The sequence below is a fragment of the Xiphophorus hellerii genome, chromosome 18 (genome assembly GCF_003331165.1).
Source record: "Xiphophorus hellerii strain 12219 chromosome 18, Xiphophorus_hellerii-4.1, whole genome shotgun sequence".
In the NCBI taxonomy this organism is placed as follows: Eukaryota; Metazoa; Chordata; class Actinopteri; order Cyprinodontiformes; family Poeciliidae; genus Xiphophorus; species Xiphophorus hellerii.
The window spans coordinates 26,947,826-26,967,984 of record NC_045689.1 but is presented as its reverse complement, the minus strand read 5'-3'; the positions used below and the strand labels follow the sequence as shown (position 1 = coordinate 26,967,984).

The window sequence follows — 20,159 nt, the reverse complement described above, 5'->3', positions numbered from 1 at the left end:
CCTACCCTAACCCGTTCATTCATCCAGCCACTGGGGGGCGCTCTTATAAAAGTTGGCTGTTCATGGCAGGAGTGGAGCTGTTTGCCTTTCACGTCCCAAAATTGGATGAAAACTTGATATGGAGTTACAAAATTTAGCGGCAAGCTGCTTGATATTCGTGTTGTTTGGATCCTGTTTTCAAGAGTTGTTCATTTTACCGCTACAGGAAGTGTTGTTTGGTTCTGTTTTCTGTTTTACCACTTCCACGTTCACAGAAATGAACTTGATTGTTTTTGCTAAGTTTGTGTATAAAACTATTTGAGATCCTGAAATACGACTGCTGATTACTTTTGCTCAATGCTTTCAGGGTCCTCAGCTATTGAGCTAAACTGCCATTGACCCATTTATTTATTTATTTTGCATCTTTTGAAATACTAATGCTGGGTTGGGAGATTGTTTTCTGTCAGTCTATGTTATTATTTGATGTCCATTTATTAATTTATTTATTGCAATCTAAATAAAGTTGACCGCATTGCCTGTTCATTCACCACAAGCTCCTATAACAAATCTAAAGTATCAGTAAATCATGCATGAATGGAATATCAAGTATAGGAGCAGCACAAAGTTTACAGAAATAATAGCAGTAATGTAGTTAGGAGGGGCTCAGTTGTTGATTTGATCTCTAAAGGGGGGCCAGTTCTCCCAAATGTTGAACATCGCTGGAGAGAACACCAGACTCAAATGTAGCCTGGTTGAAAAATACTGAAACATTTTACTTTGGATCAGTGCGTTTTGAATTGGATGCTTGCCACATATTGTATGGTGTGTCGTGTTTGGCAGAAATTTTTGATGTAGTCAGTATGTATAACTTTTTTTTTTATCATTGTTAGTCGATGTCATGTTGTTATTTACTTTGAGACCTTTTACTGGGATTTTTTTTTGTGTGTGTGTGTGTGTGTAAAAATAAAAATGCACGTTCAAAGAAACAAGCCTGACCATATTTTATGACAGTTAAAGCTCAAGTGAATTTTTTTTTTTTTTGCACTTGTGTAAAGACATCCTTTCCACTTTTTATGATTCAAATCAGTTCAAATATGTGTCAGACCAACAAAACACAATAAACACAACTAAAATGTTATCAGTATGATTCAAGCATCTCCTCGCATGCCTTGTTATTGTGACAGATATGTCCCATGACTTGGATATTTTCCATTTTAACTCTTCTGACATACAGCAGGTGGAACACTGTCCTGTAACATGCTCATTGTAAATTAGTTTAAAGTGTGCTCTAAAGCAGTGTTTCCCAACCCTGGTCCTCAAGGCACACTGCCCTGCATGTTTTAGAGGTTTCCCTGCTTTAATGTGCCTGATTCAACTGATTGCAGTTCAACAAACGCCTGTTAATCAGTCATCAATTGAAATCAGCTGGACTGAAGCAAGGAAATACCTAAAACATGCAGGACAGTGTGCCTTGAGGACCAGGGTTGGGAAACACTGCTCTAAAGTAAGTTCAGCATAATCCAGAACGTGTTATTGAAGTGTTTTAACCTAATAAAATTTGACCGTTAGAAACAACAACAAAAAAACCCAAAAAACTATTTTTTATAAATCAGCTGGTTCAGTCACAGTAGCTCCATTTTGGAAATTACCGGTATGTAGTGATATAAAAAAAAACACACACACAATGTCACACGGCTGCTGTGGGAGGTCAAACAGATGCCGCTTTAGGTTGTGAAGGATTAAAATGAAAGAGAAAGCTGAATGAAGACTTTTCATTCAGAGCATCAACATCGTATATTACATGTGAATCTTTACGGACTTAAAGAGAATCTTTTCGTCTTTCACAGACGAAATAAAATCTAAAGATGAACATAACTTCAAAGAAGAAATAACAAATAGTGTTGTCGATTCAAAGCAGAAATAAAAACAGGTCTGTTCGTCAAGGCTGCTTAACAAAGATCACCTGGGAGACAATAGTTATTTTTTCCTCCTGGCAAAACGTCACAGAGGGAACAGCTTGAATTATATATCACCTAAGTGAACAGATATAGAAATCATCTGATATGTGTAGAAGTGAAACAATATTTCTCTTACACACTTTTAATATCAGACGAAGATCATCTGAGTAAATACAAAATGCATATTTTAATTGATTGTTTCATTTATTATGATAACGTATTAACAGGTTGCACGCTTTAAACTGACAACGAGTCTTGTTCATCAGTGTTGAAGAAATGAACCTTTCTTGGCGGGATTGTTGTGTTTTTCTCCAGACAAGAGGGTTGTTGGACAGTAAAAGTCGATTTAATTTCATGACCTCGCATCTTATTTGGGTTTTAGTACCAACTTCGCCGTAACATAGTCCTTCACAGTCAAAGTCTTGTCTTTAAAAAGCAGCGCGCTCTAAACGTCATGGGGCTAAATTAAAAAATTGATACTTGACTGAGCCGTGGATACCTGCAGCTGCTGTAGAGCTGCCATGTCCTCTAATAATGCTGCTTTTAGATGGCCTGTCAGTTTGGAACGGCCATGTCTTCCTGGGTTTACAGTTGTCATACTCTTTCCATTTTCAGACAACAGACAGACGGACAGACTCCTGAGAGACGCCAAAGCTTAGGATCTTGTTTTATAACCTAAATCTGCTTTAAGCTTCTCCAGACTTCACTTCTCTTACCAACTTCAGATGCCTTCACAGAACACTGGAAATTACACTAGATGATCTCTGTGAAATATTCACTTCACAATTTTGCGCTATTTTGTGAAAGTTTAAAATCATGACTAAATTGAAAGAATCTCAAAAAGTATATGTAATGAGAATATATAAAATAGTTTGGATAAGTCTAATATTTACTGGGACCTAACACCAAATCCTTTTAAATTGGCACTTTGAAATTAAAGTCTTAAAAGGAGGTATTATGTAAAATTGAAATTTTTAGCTTTATATCATGTTATAATGTTATTGCCTCATCAAAAAAGCAAAAAAAAAAAAACATACCTGGAATGTTGCTTATAATCATTTATGCATATTTGAGAAACCCTTAAATCTCTTGCGGCAGCCAATCAGGGGTGCCAAAACGATTGCTCCCACAAATCCCCGCCTATTTCCACAAAGCGTCCCTCCCCCGCACCTCCCCCACTCTGCTCCTTCAGACTAGCGGCAGCAGCACGTAGCAAACACCTGGTGGAACTGCTCAGCTGCTGAGCTCATCATACAAGCTACATCTCCGTCCAACACTTCTAAGAACAGTTGTAAAGGGCATAATGAGAAGCATTGCTGTGATGACTTCCTGAAGGCGGAGTTTCAGAAAGAGTAGGAGTTTCTTAAGGAGACAGAGGCCCAATTTTAAGGAGTTGAATTGCGAAGCCAAATTTGTGCTCATAAATATCATAACAACTGAAGGTAACATAATTATTGTTCTTTGTAATGGCTGGAAAATACATGCTTTTGTATCTATCTGTGCACTTGATGGTAAGTAATAACAAATCAAGATCAATGGGTGAATTAAATATCCAGGTGTTATGTGCTTTGGCACATTGTATTTATTTCTGTCTATTTTTTTTCACTTGGATCATTTTGTATAGAAGTTAGTTGTATGATTTTTTTGTTGTTGTTGTTTAATACTTTGGAGTTTTGATAATTCTTTCTTGTAATTTGGTTCGTTAATTTGTGTCGCTGTTGGACCGCCTATAAATAGGCTGGGTTGCGCCAGGTAAAGGCGACGCCCACTCCCAACCAACACCCAGGATGCGTTCTGACGCGGTGCGCACGTCTCCAGCCTGCCACACGGTAGTTTTTGTTAGCTGTTTGTTTGGTTGATGTTTTTTTTTTGTTGTAATTTTTGACCTGGTGGGACCGGTTGTCTTGTTTTCGATTTTTCTTTAGCAGTAGTTTCTTTTTTCTTGTAGTCCGGTACTAGCAGGGGCTTCGACGGCCCCTGCTGTACCGTTTTGTTCTTTTTGACCGGCTCATCAGGTCCAACTTTCTGTTTATACTTTGGGATTTTTGTTTTCTTTTTTTTTTTTGGGACACGGGGAACCGAGGATTTAATTGTCTTTTTCTTCACAGAAAAATCAAAAGAAGCTCATCTTAAAGAAAAGGTCGAGAGAATTGAAAATAAAAATTACTTTTGAATCCTCATTTTTGTCTTCGTGTCCTCAGATATGTTGTGCCCTTTGTGGACGTAACACCAGGTCATCACTGTTTATAGAAACTAATTGCTGCTAGCATAAATTAGGGATTAGTGTTTTGTCCTGCATCTTGGAGGGAATGAGGTCCTTCTCTGGAAAAATGTCCAGACCTCGAACTGGATGCGGAGGATGTTGCTGAGGATAGAGTTCAGTTTTAGGAGCGTTACTCACCTCTGCCACCTACTGGTCCCTGGCTGATACTGCTCCCATATGTGGAGCTTGCCTTATAGATCAGCTGATTCGTCCTATTCTTGCTTTTATTCTGACTTGAGTCAATTCTGTGAATAATAAATTTTGGTTGCTACTCGAGCAAAAATATAGTAAAGTGCTTACAGTTGAGTAAATTTTTCCACCCCACTATGCGGCTCACCCGCATTCATGGATTATTTCACATTTTTCCTGACTTTAATTTTTTTAATATATTATTATTTTTGATCTTATCAGTCTGGTAATTGAATTGATTCTTAATATTTTGTGAACATTTAAACTTTTAATTTTTTTTTATTTTTAAAAAAACAATACAGTTCAAGTAACGAACTGGAGCCAAGATGCGCTGTCCATTACTTTTGTTTATAGCAACAGCTGATGAAATTCTCAACATTTTGACTTTGATTTGGTATTTATCATTAAAACAGGAAAAATAAATGAATAAATTGTCAGCATTACCTGTTTTTAAAAAATGACATGATATTCTTTCGTAGATGTTTTGACCTTAGATGTGTTCTGTCTTGGACATGTTGAAACAAAAAAAATTACTTGACTCTACCAATAAGGTGAAAGTAAAACAAAACATCGCTATTATTTTATCTTCTTTAGATGACCTTTAATAAATTTTATAAAACCTGAATGAGTGCTGTTTTTTTTATTTACAAATCATTTGAATATATTCTGAACATCTAGACTTTGATGTTGAGATTTTATTTTGTTTTTTTGTTATATTTTGGTTTTGTGTCGTATCGTAATTGCCTGGACCTGGCATGGAACCTGTTTTGTTTCTGTTCATATAACAAAATACTTTCCTTTAATCTTAATTATAAACCACATATATAACATATCTACCAAGAGAGTAGCAACAATGACTCCAAGGAACTTCAGGCCTCACTTCCCTCAGTTATGAGTAGTGTCCATTTTTTTGACCGTAGAGACAGGAGAAAAATGGTTGCAAGATGAAAACCGCTGCTGAGCAAAAACAACATTAAAACACGTCTTATTTTTTCCAGAAGGCATCTTGATGATTCCCAAGACTTTTAGGAACACATTCTGTAGGCTGATAAGACTAAAATTGAACTCTTTAGGAAGGTGTGTGTCCTACTAGCTGCGGGGTAGAAGTAACACCTCGTTTCAGAAAAAGAACATCGTACTCACAGTAAAAGTGTCGGTCTGGGGATGTTTTGCTGCTTTAGGACCCAGAAGATTTGCTGTGATAAATGGATCCATGGATTCTGCTGTCTACCAAAAAAATCCTGAAGGAGAATGTCCGGCCATCTGTTTGTGACCTCAAGCTGAAACCAACTTGGGCTTTGCAGCAGGACAATGATCCAAAACACACCAGGAAGTCCATCTCTGAATGACTGAAGAAAAACAAAATAAAGAGTTTAGACTGGCCTAGTCGGCTTTAAAAATGCAGTTCCTGCCCGAAAACCCTCCGATGTGATGGAATTTCACAATTCTGCAAAATGGGCCAAAATTCCTCTACTGCTTTGCAAGTTATCGCAAACATTTTATTGCAGCTGTTGAAGAACTTTGAAATAAGTTAAAGCAACATTTAATAAGGCATTTTTGAATTTGAATTTAAATTTGAATTGAATTTGCCACTGCTAAAGGTGGCCCAGTCAGTTATTAGGTTTAGGTGGCAGTCACTTTTTCATACAAGGCCATAGGTTTAGATTTTTTTTTCTTCCTTAATGACAAACATCTTCATTTAAAATCTGCATTTTGTGTTTGCTGGTGTTGTCTTTGACTGATATTTAATAGGTTTGATTGTTCTGAAAGATGTGACAAACATGCGAAAATAAGGAAATTAGGAAGGGGTCAAACACTTTTTCACATCACTGTACATACACAATGTTCTTTATTTAAACATCACAAATAAATTGAAGATAAAATAAATAAAAATAAAAATGAATGAAAGCAATTATTCATTTTTATGCATATATACAATTGTCAGTTTAATCGATTGCTTTCATGTATTATGTTTATATTTTTATATTTCTTTTATTCAACTGACTGTCATGCATGGTTACAATTATACGGACAAAGTCCCGTCTCACTTCACTTATTACCACATTTTATTTTTATTTAACATTTTCAATAAAAAGAACAGTAGAATATATCCCACAACAGTATTATTATCATCATTATTACTTCATTTCTATTATTTGTAAAGAGTCTCCCTCAGTTTGTGTGTGTGAGCGCTGTAACGCTGGCGAGCTCAGAATTTATTCGTCATTGGTACATCCGGGTCCTCTTCTTTTTTTTTTTTTTTTTGATTGACAGTTGCCATGGCAACAAGCTAGAGCATCGCCATTTTGTCAGGAGGCTTTTTTTCCCCCCCCAGCTCAGTCTTTTTCAAATGTTCTCCCTTCCCGCCGGAATAATGCTGTCAGTGGATATATGTTTCAAGTTTTCGGATTTCGAAACGCGTCTACTGAAACGGATTAAGAAGATCGAGGGGCCGACGTTTTAACGGAGTTGGGAATAATTAGGCGGCGCCGCTCTAACTCAGTTGTCCGTGTCTCTGGTCCACCGGGCCGGTTCACTGCGCAGGTTTGGACCGCGCGCCATTTTGTGAAAATTGACACAAAATTCCTGACCAAAAATTATAAGAGGACGCCGCTTCTGTTCGGTGACTAGGATGCTCTGGATGTAACCGCGTTGTCGTGCCCGTCGAAGAGACCGACGCATTGGCTGCAAAGACGGCGTTAAATCAGAATTTGGCGTAACGTTTATTTAGAGGCAGCTACAGTCGTTAGCTTCAGGCTAGTAGTCAGGGCAAGCGGCTAACGTTAGCTGCGTTCATTTTGTCAGCTAGAGCTAGTTAGCATGTTGCTTGTCATCAGCTGATTTAAAAACATTTGATAAATTTGCTCCGATCGTGGATGTTGGTCATCGCAACCTTGGACATGAAGCGCACACAGGATATGACTGACGAGTTTTTTTAGGAGTTTTTTTGCCGGCCAGAGGACGGGGGATTGGATTTACTCGCTAACCCGTACAGGGAGGGGAGAATCTCGAACTGGATAAGTTTCCTCATCATACAGTTGATTGGACTTTAAATGAAGATCGTGCCATCAGAGGTGAGCAATTTCATGCTGTCCTGTTGCGTATTTATCGTTCATTTATTGCCTTTTCTCTGATGTGTGTGCTGTGCGAATGGTTAACAATGATGGACGCGGTAGTGAAGTTGAAAATGGTAGCTTTTTTTTGGTGTGGCGGCTAGCTAACAATTCGCGAATTCGGTTCTGCTTAACGTTTGTTTTCAGTCAGTAGGTCAAGGGATGGATTGTAATGTCGGACAGGAGGAGCATCCCAGCTGACTGTGAGTTATATGTCTGAGTTTGGACGGAGTGTCATACTGGCACCGTTACTGCTAGCCCTGCTATATTAGACCTTGTCATTGTATGATTGAAGCTCTGTTAGCTTACCTCACACGATTTGATCTGCTGTCAGTGCTTAACTTTGGTAATATCGGGGGGTATGTTTCGGGTTTAACCGTTCTAATTGAGCTAACCCGGCTAATGGTCAGCGTTGACTTGTTGACGAACCAGCTGAATGGGCCCCACAGCCCGCTGGCTTGAACACAGCGTCACCAGCTAACGTCGGGTTGGTGAGCAGATATGCTCGTCTGTCCCGCAGTTTTCAGGGTAACGACGACAGCGTTAGCTAGTCGGTCTGCTAACGGTAACGTGAGCCCGAATCCGTTTGTCATCTATTTGAGGATTTCGAGTCTCCCACGAACGATATGTAGCAAGAGAGGTGGGGAAATTAACTCTGAATATGCATCCCAAATTCTAACCATGACGAGATCTACCCAATCTTCTGTAAGTACAGAGCCACTCGGGATGCGTCTATTTACATTGGGGCTTTCTTTTCCTTTTTTTTTTTTTTAATTGTTAGGATGAGTTCTGTTTGATTCAGCTTTGGAATGGATCTATCGGTTGGGCGTGAGAAGATGACACACAGGCTCGTTGCTGGGATCTCTATCCATCTCTTTATGGCATAATTCGGCTTCTAATATCGAGCTAACCATCGTTATATTTACACATAAATAGGCCTGCGGATGCCGTAATGACTAGAGCCAGGAAAGGAACTGTTCACACGTTAGTACTGAACATTAAGGATCTAGCAGACGTTTTAGAAGAAACTTAAAAAAAAAAAAAAAAAGCTACAAGTGTGCTTACAAAAAGGGCTTTTCTTTGCCATTACAGTTTCAATCCTCTAACCTGGACTTTTATTATACAGTTTTTTTAATTATAAAATGAAACCCATAGTTGTCTTAGTTTAATGCTAGCTGATGTGTTTATAAAATAAAATGTAAACCAAAGTTTATATATTTCAGTTCTTGGTAATTTTGCAAAGACCTATATTGTAAATATAGCTGCTCCACCAGGGTTATGGCTAACAACTGCCTATTTTAAGATGATTTCGTGTCATAAATAGCAGATTTTAAATAGCATGTGTACTGAGAGGAGAGCAACCTTCTTTTAGGCCTTCAGCAGTAATAATTCCTATTCCACTGTTCAGGGCTCTGAGCTTCTCTAAGCTAATTTATTCTTCAGCATTTGTTTATTTATTTTACAGCAACTCTATGTCCTTTTTTTTTATTAATTACATATATTTCTCTTTGAACCACAATAAACTCACTTTTTAAATTTTATATATGTATTTTTTTTTTTTTTTAAATAAGGAATTGTATCTTCAGTAGTCGAACTCCCACAGGATCCTGGCGCACCCGACGCACTTAAAAAAGTTTTCGGGGTGTCCTTTTCGTCTGTCCGTTTCTCACCTTTTCCCCAACTAAAGTTCTCACTTCAGCGCAATTAGATGAAACATGAGCAGTAAAGGTTTGTAATATTTGTGTTTTTATCCTTTATAGTGGATTGTGGTTTGCTGCTGGACTCTCCTCCCAGGATGATATGAAATTTTACAGAAGATGCATCCAGGTTAGCTGATGTATGGGAAACCTTAAACCCATTGGTGGGGGCATAGATTACATTTCATTTTTTCCTTCTCCCCTTGTGCGGCTGCTTTAAATTCAATTTCTGATCCAACATTTTAGTACAATTTTAAATCAGAAAAAAAAAAATATATATATATATATATATATATATATATATATATATATATATAAAATAGTGGAATAGGAATAGTGCTCAAAGGCGTTAATATGTTTTTAAAAAGCAGAATAATCATTGAAAATGACCTCCTCATAAAATATCCCTGTTTTTATTTTTCTTAAACTGCTTATGTTCATCTAGTGCATTTTTAAGAGCTAACATAAATCTATTTTCGGGTTTGTAAATGTAAATATGACAATACAATGGATAGGAAAGGGGGGGGAAAAAAGGTATGTGCTAGTCCTCAGATGCGTTGCTGCTCTGTGGTCTATCATCTTACAGTTCCTCTTCTTTCTGCCAGTGGATGTGGGGATTTTTTTTTGATTTTTTTTTTTTTTTATGCTTTTCCATAGCTGGGTCAGCTTTCTAACGCTCTTAGATGGAGTGCAGGTTTTGGGCTGTGCAGCTATTTTGCTGTCAGGCTCTTGTGTTGAAAGCAACGTCTAAGTGTGCCAAAGTTCAATTTTATTTCTTGTTTATTTCTTGTTTTCTCATTGGAAAATGGGAGCAGCTCTGCCCTGGCAACAAAAGTAGGCTATTTGCATACTGCGTTGTGATTGGTCTGTGCATTGATGGGCTTGCCAAATCACGCTGTATCTCTGTGGTGATAGGCTATGCTAATTAGGTGCTGTTGCTGGGATTCTGAATAGTGGTTACTGTGTAGCACTGGTGAATTGTGTTGTCTGGAGAGAGATGCTGATAGCTGAACATGCTATTTAATAATTTTTTGATTCCTTCTGGCTTAAAATGAAGGATGATTCACTGTACAGTGTGGAGATGCTGTGTTTTCACCCCTTCTCACTGCTAAACCTGCTGTTTTTCTCCCTTTTCCTCACAAAGGTTGATTTATTGCTGTTTTATTTTATATTTTCTTTATACTGGAATGCTTTTTATTTTTTAAACATGTTTAATAAATCATTGGTATTTATTAAACTGACAATTATTTTAACAATTTACTGATCTTTTGTTATTCTTCACGTCTTTTAATGTGTATTTCTTATGTCTGGGCTTTATAAATTTAGCAAGGTGTAAATGTTACACTTTATTGCATTTTGTAAATGTCTTTTATACATAAAGATAAATTTATAAATTAAAATTTTTTGTTCATATTTGCCCCATTCAGCCAAATAAAGGTTTTGTTTATATTGTGCCCATACAGTAAGATTGAATCCTTTATCTGTTTTATTTGTAGACAAAAGAAATCTGATGCTACATAAATTATGTGCAATTGATTCATATGTAAATGAATACCTTTTCCTTGCTTGTGTTTTTAATAAATTCTATGTGTGAATCAATGCAACTTCTAACAGTGTTAATTTCTCCCAGGAGGAGAGACTTAAGCATGCAAACCTTCGTCCGTCCGGCTTGCGCCCTCTTTTTCTTTACACACTGCTGGTCTTCAGATGGCTGCTCCAATGCCCCATACGCACCAGCAGTACAGTGACCGCCACCAGCCAAGCACTGACCAATCTGTTACGGTCTTACCGTACAGCGACCAGACACCACAGCTCACTGCCAATCAGGTATCCTAACCCCATCCTGCTGCACCCCTTGGATTTAAAACACTTAGGAGAACCGTCGTACTTACTGTAACGTGCAACACTGCTTCCCTCTTTTTTCCCTCTGTCACTAGGCAAAAGTAGCAGCCTGTCAAATAGTGTCCCCTTCAATTTAGTCATGTTGTGCTGAATTACTCATTTTAAAATTAAATGATATGTAAAGTTAATAAATGTGATGTTATTTATTTATTTTTAATCCGTTGTGTTTTTTATTAAAAAAATTTTTCTACTTTTGACACTCCAGAGGCACATGCCCCAGTGCTTTCGTGACCCAACTTCAGCTCCCCTGAGGAAGCTCTCCATTGACCTTATCAAAACATACAAACACATCAATGAGGTTAGTATGCTTATTTTTGTTTCACTCCATCCAGTTCTGTTAGATTTTACCATTTAAACGTGTAAACAATTTGACCTGGTCATGCAAACTGAGAGAATTTCTAAATGTAATTTGCAAGCCCAAAATAGAGTGATTAATAAAGCAAAATGCCAGATTAAACAATGTTGTAAATAAACTTTTAAAAGCTAAATCGTAGTCAATTGTCATAGTTGCTCTGTGTGTGATTTTTATGTGGTTTCATCTGTGAATTCACAGGTGTATTATGCAAAAAAGAAGAGACGGCACCAACAGGGTCAGGGTGAAGACTCCAGTCACAAAAAGGAGAGGAAAGTCTTTAATGATGGCTATGACGATGATAACTACGACTACATCGTCAAGAATGGGGAGAAGTGGATGGACCGTTATGAGATTGATTCCTTGATAGGAAAAGGGTCATTCGGACAGGTGAGTTTAAAAGTTAATGTGATTAAAAATACTTATTTAAAAAAGGTTATTTTTGCCCAGTGTAAAGATTTGGTAAAAATTTCCCCCTCAGGTTGTAAAAGCGTACGACCGAGTAGAGCAAGAATGGGTCGCCATTAAGATCATTAAGAACAAGAAGGCTTTCCTCAACCAAGCCCAAATAGAAGTGCGCCTCCTGGAGCTGATGAACAAACATGACACCGAGATGAAATACTACATCGGTACGTACTCCCAGTCTGGCCAAAACACGGCTTTCTTTCGCTTTTACTAAAAGAAAAAGAAAATAAAATTCCAACTTGCTTTGCTGCAGTTCACCTAAAGCGACACTTCATGTTTCGGAACCACCTCTGCCTCGTGTTCGAGATGCTTTCGTACAACCTCTACGACCTGCTCCGAAACACCAACTTCCGCGGCGTCTCGCTCAACCTCACCCGGAAGTTTGCCCAGCAGCTATGCACGGCACTACTCTTCCTGGCCACGCCTGAGCTCAGCATCATCCACTGTGACCTGAAGCCGGAGAACATTCTCCTCTGCAACCCCAAGAGGAGCGCCATCAAAATAGTGGACTTTGGCAGCTCATGCCAACTGGGACAAAGGGTATGAAGCCGCAGGTCGTCTTTATCTGTGATAAAGATGAGTGATGAAGCTTCTCGTTTGTTTATTGTTTTTCTTCTTCTCCCTTTCTGTGTAGATTTACCAATATATCCAGAGTCGCTTCTACCGTTCCCCAGAGGTGCTGCTGGGAATGCCCTACGACCTGGCCATCGACATGTGGTCCTTGGGTTGCATCTTGGTAGAGATGCATACTGGAGAACCTCTCTTTAGTGGAGCCAATGAGGTAAAAGATTACTAGTTATGTTCTGCCTCAGGATTTATGATGTATAACGTGATTAATTAATCTTTTTTTTTTTTTTCCACCAGGTTGACCAGATGAACAAAATAGTTGAGGTTCTTGGCATCCCACCTAATCACATAATGGACCTAGCCCCCAAAGCCAGGAAGTTCTTTGAGAAGCTTTCGGATGGTACATGGAGTGTTAAGAAGACCAAAGATGGCAAAAGGGTGAAGCCGAGTTTCTTCTTATGAACCGAAAACTATTTTAAAAATATTTGCGTTTTAAATTTTCGTCGTTTTTATTAAATCTTTTTCATTTTTCCACAGTATAAACCTCCAGCTTCGCGGAAGCTCCACTCCATCCTCGGTGTGGAAACAGGGGGTCCAGGTGGCCGGCGGGCGGGGGAGTCCGGCCACGCCGTTGCTGACTACTTGAAGTTCAAGGACCTGATTCTTCGGATGTTGGACTACGACCCCAAGAGTCGCATCCAGCCCTACTACGCCCTGCAGCACAGCTTCTTCAAGAAGACTGCGGACGAGGGGACCAATACGAGCAGTAGCGTGTCTACGAGCCCCGCGTTAGAACAGTCCCAGTCTTCGGGAACCACCTCCAGCACCTCTTCAAGTTCAGGTAGAGGTCACCGGAAGCAGGGACACGCCCCGATTAGAGATGCACCAATCATTGCCTTTTCTGGCTTTTTACCAGTTTTTACTTTTCTTTGATATTTGACTTCTTAACTCCTGTTGTCTTTTCTTTTGTTTTTGTTTTTTTGGTTAAAGTAGCACAAAAAAGAATTCAAAAATACTTTATTGGTCCCATAGGGAAATTAAATTCTGTTGTAACTCATATTCACTCAAGATTCTTCAAAGAGTTGTTGCTTAGAATGAGATGATGTTGGTGATTTGGTTGAAGTGGTAGCTTCTTTCTCTACAAAAGATAAATAAATCACAAGATTATCCTAGTTTAGGCATTAAGCTTTTGGATGTTTGACCAATTCAAAGTACTCTGAAGATGGCAAGAAGTTCCTTTTTTTGTGATTAGACTTGCCAATCACTGACCAGATCAGAATAGAAATAGCTTTTATTATGCCACAAAGGGGAAATTTAGGTGTAATTTAGGCAGCAACAAATCTAAAATTTCACACAATAGGTGTTAAAAATCAATGGAATATTGTCCAATACCAATTGACTGGTACATCTCTGATTGTGATAGTTTGCAAGTTTGGTTTCAAGATAATTTAGTAATCATATTTAAGGTTTGGTGCATCGTCTTTCCAGCTACTTGCCATTTACTTTATCCATTATTTTAACGTTATAGCCAGAGAACATGGTTGAGGCTGATGAAGTTGTGCTTGTGACACTTGTTGTTTACACTCAGGAGGATCGTCTGGAACTAGTACCAGTGGCAGAGCGAGATCAGACCCTACCCATCACCACTTGCACAGTGGAGGACACTTTGGCACGACCATGCCTGCCATGGATGGTGACAGCCTCTGTCCACAGGTCAGTTAGTCAGTCGGAAAGATTTTTGACTTGCTCTTTCATTTTTCTTAAAATGTAACAGAAAACATTAATTCCATTCTAATGAAGTTACAAAGTTTGGATCTCTTCTTTCAAATGAGGTTTTCTAATGTTGCTATATTGGAATTAGAAGTTTTAATATTGATATAATAGGTGTCATATTGTAAAATATTATAATATTGTTTTGGTTCATTCAAAAGATTTTAACATTTGCTTAAAAAAGCTTTTTCCAATTTAATGTCTTAAAGAAATAATTTGGCCTCTGTTGAGAGTGTAGTGTTTATATCTCACATGTTGGATTACTTTTATTTTGTCTTTTTTTTATAGGTTATTTACTACAGTTGATAGTTCCAATAAGAAAAACTTTTACCATGTCAAAAATACCCACCATGCACTGCTTCATAAAGTTTTACATCATTCTAAAAACGTTTTGCAGTTTTTAAAACGTCATTATTTTTAACGCAACACATTGGTTATCTGGAAAAACACATTTCTGCTTCATTGACATTGTAATGCAAAGATGTTGATCTAATAAGGGTGAAACGTTGAAATGCACAAAAGAACTTTAAGAAAAGGCTGCAGGTCATTTCTCATGTGGCCAATTTTATACCTACACATTTCCATTTTGTCACTTTCTACTTCTATTCCTCGATTATTAAAACAAGCCAATGTAAATTAAACCATGTCATACAAATTTATTTTCTTTTGTAGTGAAGTATTTTATTGAATTGTGGCAGAAAACGCCTTAGACACAAATATTCTCCTTTGTGTCTTTCTTAAAGGTAATCACATTCAAAAGTTTGAATGTGATTACCTTCAAATCATATTCTTTTCCGTTCATTTGTTTCTGACTCCAGTTTGAACCGGTTGACTCTTTTGTGACAAATTAGGATCCCAGATCAAATCAAAAAAATACTAGTTACTATTTTTTGGAGTATTTCCTTACTTTACACTAGGAGAAATGAAATGACATCAGACTGATGAAGTGCTTTATTAGGACACTCAAAGACATGAAAAAGAAGAATAATTGAATTTAATGAATAGAAGAATATCATCACCTTCCTAACAGGAAAGACATTTCTTACCAAAAGTGATTTGGGCCATTGTTTTAGGAAGGTGACGATATAGAACACGACCTCATTCAGGGTTTCCCCCAATGTATTATAAGCCTGGTGGGCTGCCAGGCTTTACTTGCCACCCCACAAAGCTGCCATGCAAGTACACCTGGGTGGTGTGAGGATTGAACCAGCAACCTGGCGATTGCAGGGCAAAGTCACCCCACCGTCACCACTATCGTCCCAAAGATGGATCAGGCTAAGTTCATAGTGGGCGTGAGGGGGGTACGCACCAGTTGTGCCGTGTCTGCATGGTATTGTTTTTAAATTATGGTGTCTGCTTGTGCAGCTCTGAATTTTTGTAACTTTAAAAAAAAAAAAAAAGTTGACACAAAAATATGGCTGGCTGCTGGTGACCTGCACCTACCGCTGGGCATAGCAGGCTTTCTGGGGGAAAACCTCGACAGTATTGGATGTCAGAGTGGGTACAACCAGGTGGACTCAGGTTGTTTTAGGTTGTGTGATACTGACTCCTCTCTCTCACCTGCCACTCACAGGCAAGACAGCCTTACCCACCCCCACTGGTGTGGGGAGGCGGCGTCGGACCCGAGTCAGTCACTGGAGAAACCCACCCAGTCCAGGAGACCACCTTCCACGTTCCCCCCCAGCACCCCAAGGCCCTGCACCCCCACTCCCATTTCCACCACCACCACGGGCAGATGATGGCGACGCGTCCGCGCCCGCGCCACTACACCTCCCCGACACACAGCTCTTCGACGCAGGACTCCATGGAGGTGGTGCACGGCCACCTGTCCATGACCTCCCTGTCTTCCTCTGCCTCCTCTTCCTCGACATCGTCCTCTTCCACTGGGAACCATGGGAACCAGGCCTACCAGCTCCGCCACTTGCCCGCCGGAGCCCTTGACTTTGGTCAGAACGGTGGGCTGAGCATGGGGCTAGGTGCCTTCTCGAACCCACGGCAGGAGACTGGAATGGCAGCGCACCCTGCATTCTCCATGGGCACGAACACGGGGCCTGGCCATTACCTAGCAGAAGGCCACCTGGGCATGAGGCAGGGCATGGACCGGGAGGAGTCTCCAATGACTGGAGTATGTGTGCAGCAGAGTTCTATGGCCAGTTCGTGACTGCACTGACAATTTGGCTGTGTGTTTTGTTTGTTTTTTTTTTTTTTCTTTATTTTTTTTCTTTCCTTTCCCTCCTCCTCTCCCCCCGTGCGTCATTTTTAAAGGTGGTGTTTTTTACTACAAGGTGTGTTGAGAACAAAAAGCTGCTCACGTCAGAAGGGAGATATCACTGAACCGCTTCTACAGAGAAAAAAAAAACAACAAACCCTTTGTTAAAAAGAATATATGTAATTTTTATCTTTTTTTTTTTATTTTTGTTTTGTTTGTTTTTTTTTTTTTGTTGTTTTTTTTGTTTGTTTCCTTTGCAATCATTAGGCACAAAATAATACTGCGGAATAACCATAGTGAGATTGAGACATCCATCTTACCATTTCACCAGTTTCATGTAACCACAAAGTAATCACCATATGGTATTATGTGGCAAAAAATGTCTTTGTTTTGGAGGAGCATTTCAAGAGCAAAGGTCGGAGCTCGTCTCTCAGCTAGCTTGTTGGTGAAGAAATGCTCCGGCGTCCTCTTTAGGTTCAAACTGTGGAGCGCCTGACATTACTCTTCCACTCGGTCAGTAATTATTTTTGCCCTTTTTATTTTTTAAAACTGAAATTTCACATAAAAGCTGCTTGTAAATCCTGTAGCTTGACAACAAGGGGGAAGTGTTTTTGCGGTGATATTTCTTGTTGTTGGTCTTTTTTTTCCCCCTTCTTTTGTGTGTGTGTGACTCTGTTAAAGGGGAGCACATAGCGGTGGAGCCCGTGTGCTGGCCTGGTGGGGGGGGGAGGGATTCCCACTGGGGAGGGGGGGAGTGGGAGGTCGGATACTGACACCAGCCGGCGTTCAAAAAGGAGGAGGGAAGCACCACCACCACAACCAACAACAACAACCACCACCACCCCCAGACCCCACCCCACCCCACCACCTCAGGCCTAGAGGCCCTGTTGTCCCCGACAAGACGCAACCCGGGGGGCGCGGGGGCCCGACACAGGCGAAGAGCAGCGACGGGGCACAGGAGACGAAAGGATCCGGCCCAGTTAAAGGAAGACAGTCAGCGGCTGGTTCTAGATAACCCTTTGGCCTTATGACTCATGGACTTGGAATGGAAATGGAGCTGGACATTATCATTTGAATTAAGATGGCTTTTCTCTATTTTTTTTCTCTTTCTCTCTCTCTCTCTTTCTCTCTAGACAGCCCTTAATTCTTTAAGGAAATTTAAAACAACTTAGAAAAGGTAAATAAGAATGGTAATCTGAGGCCTTTCTCGACAAAGATTTCGTCTTCAGCAGGGGCCCCACATAACAGGGTCTTATTGTACACAACAACCTCCTAAACATTACTTCCTTGAAATTCACTGGTTAAGGATTTTGCAATGGAAAGAACTTTCTATTCCAGAGTCTACCTTTTTTTTTTTTTGTTTTGTTTTTTTGTTGTTGTTTTTTTTTTTTATTTCCTCCCCCCCTCCCCCTTTTTGCATGTAGTCCCTCATCAGAACCACCCGCACAAGTCTCTCCATCCAAAACATGGAAACTGAAGAAAAAGAAAAAAAAAAAGAAAACAAAACAAACAAACAAAAAAAGAGTAAAGTGACTGCCTTTTTTTCTCCTCAAATTATGCTGTGAATTTTACAAGAATTTATTTTCCCTTTGGATATGTTTTTATACCAAAGCAGTTGTTTTATAGCATATAGGTGTCTGTAACCAATAATGTAGCAGTTCACCACTTTGACGCAAAGTTTATCGAGATCTTATTTTAATGTCAACACAAAACAGCTGCAATATATTTACTTTTAGCAAAACTGGAGACCGTTTGGCTATCGTGTATTCTGGCCAGATTTGTTTGCAACGTTTTACCAAAACCTTTTTCCATATTAAATTGGTAGATTATTTTGGGAGTCTTTAAAAAAAAAGAAGAAAAAAACGGAAAAAAAAACTTTGGTATGTTAGAGAACTTGGTAGTTACTCTGCAGGCTACAGAGTAGCAAGATGGAGGCTGATGGTTTGAAAAAAAAAAAAAAAGGAGACTAATGCGTTCTATTTCTGTGTTGTTTTTTTTCTTTTCTTTTTTTTTTTCCCCTTCCCCCCATCATACTATTTCAAAGGGTGTTGCTGCCTTTCATACATCATTTGGTCAACTTAGCTAGTTTCTGCCGTGATGCAAGACTTTGTCATTGTCTTGCCAGGGTAAGGGTATTTGTGGTAAACCAGTTTGTGTTGAATGGTATAGTTCTGATTTTGGTAGGGCAAATCCCCATGATTGTTGTCCTATTCAAAGGGAAAAAAAAAAAAAAAAGGTGTCTTGTCAGCCCCACCATAACAGTGCTTTGCCTAGGCAGACATGCATGTCCTCAAAACAGTCAATAACCAGAATATATTTTTTTTTTTTTTTTATATCAGGGATTTTAAAGTGCTTTCTTTGTTCTGTTGTTCATTTTTACCACTTTTGAAATTTGAAAAATAAAAACAAAAGTATTTAAAAAAAAAAAAAAAACCAAACTGCCCACTGTCACCTTGCCAATTAAGGGCGGGCCACAGGTCATGCTGTTGTCATTTTCTAAGAGAAACCATCCTTTCAGCAGCCATGCTTGGTATTTCCACGAACACAAATGTAAAGCTACCTATATTGAAGATTGGGGTTTGATCTGGATGTCAAGGATAATTGCAGATTTGCAATCATTTTATTTTACTTTTTATTTTCATACCCTGCGGAATTTGAGACATTTAGATCTTTTTGTCAGTGATTTTTATTACTGGCACTCATACTGGTACTAAACATTCCAAAAATAAAGACTGAAAAAAGAAAAAAAATTTGACTGAAGTGACTCGTAAGTGTGCGCCTATTTCAGATCATGCTGATTGACCTCTTATTTAGAGCAGTTGTCATGAAATGCAGCCCCTTTTTAATAGTTGAAATAGAATTTATGTATATATTTATATTTTTTTAATAAAGGAAGTATAGAACTCACTACCTTGCTCCTGCTGGTATGTTGATTATGTTTGTCAATTTGGTGACCATTCAGTGGGCAGGAACTCCTGTTTTCTTAGTGGCAAAACCTTGCCTTTTGGCAAAGGTACTTGACTACATCAGGACAACACTATGAGGTAGGGTTTGAATCAAACAGGGAAAGCTAGATCTTCAAACCTTAATAATTTTCACAGGGTATATTGTAAGTGCATGTACATCACAAACCTTACTTTTGGTTATATGAGAAGCACATGGTTGAAAAAAAAAAATGGTTCCATCTTTCATAATAAGCCTGTTGAGTTTGTGGGTTATACACAAACACAGATAATTGTCGACATATCTGAACACCCAACCGAAGTTGAAATCCTTTTTATTTAACTTGGATTTAGCTTTTTTTTTTTTTCTTCTTTTTTTTTTTTCTTTTCATTTTTTGGTTTCACTTTTTTTTCCCACTTTTTTTGTACATGCAACATGCACTATAGAATTGAACAGCATGGGGGAAAGGATAAGTCCATGTATCCACAGATTGTAAGATCTAGTCAAGACTTTGCTGTGTTTATGACAATGCCCTTTGTATTATATTAAGACAGTCTTATGTATGATATATAAAAGAAGTTAATTGAATCGCTTTGTGTCATCATTGTTTTTCTTTCTGACAACATTAACACCGCTGCTGCATTAAATAAAAAAAATCATACCGAAAAAAACGCACATATAGACGGTCCATGAAAAAGATTGTAGCAAGATCAAAACCGTATATCGATACGCCTTCAGTGAATATTTAATGA

General features: G+C 38.8%; 1 protein-coding gene across 6 annotated transcripts; it reads left to right on the top strand.

Moving 5' to 3' along the window:
* The first annotated feature begins 6,695 nt into the window (after positions 1-6,695).
* On the top strand, positions 6,696-19,995 carry dyrk1ab (dual-specificity tyrosine-(Y)-phosphorylation regulated kinase 1A, b). Of its 6 annotated transcripts, none has more exons than XM_032546207.1 (12): positions 6,696-7,463; positions 9,263-9,329; positions 10,830-11,026; positions 11,307-11,399; positions 11,655-11,843; positions 11,935-12,082; positions 12,172-12,458; positions 12,553-12,699; positions 12,783-12,923; positions 13,023-13,326; positions 14,074-14,198; positions 15,829-19,995. In XM_032546207.1, exons 3-12 carry the CDS (start codon positions 10,907-10,909, stop codon positions 16,414-16,416), a joined length of 2,142 nt encoding a protein of 713 aa, XP_032402098.1. In that variant the 5' UTR covers positions 6,696-7,463; positions 9,263-9,329; positions 10,830-10,906; the 3' UTR covers positions 16,417-19,995. The 6 variants fall into 6 exon arrangements, with proteins under 6 accessions (XP_032402098.1, XP_032402097.1, XP_032402094.1 ...); XM_032546206.1 differs by having other exon boundaries at positions 9,263-9,339; XM_032546203.1 differs by having other exon boundaries at positions 9,263-9,363.
* Positions 19,996-20,159: the final 164 nt, after the last annotated feature.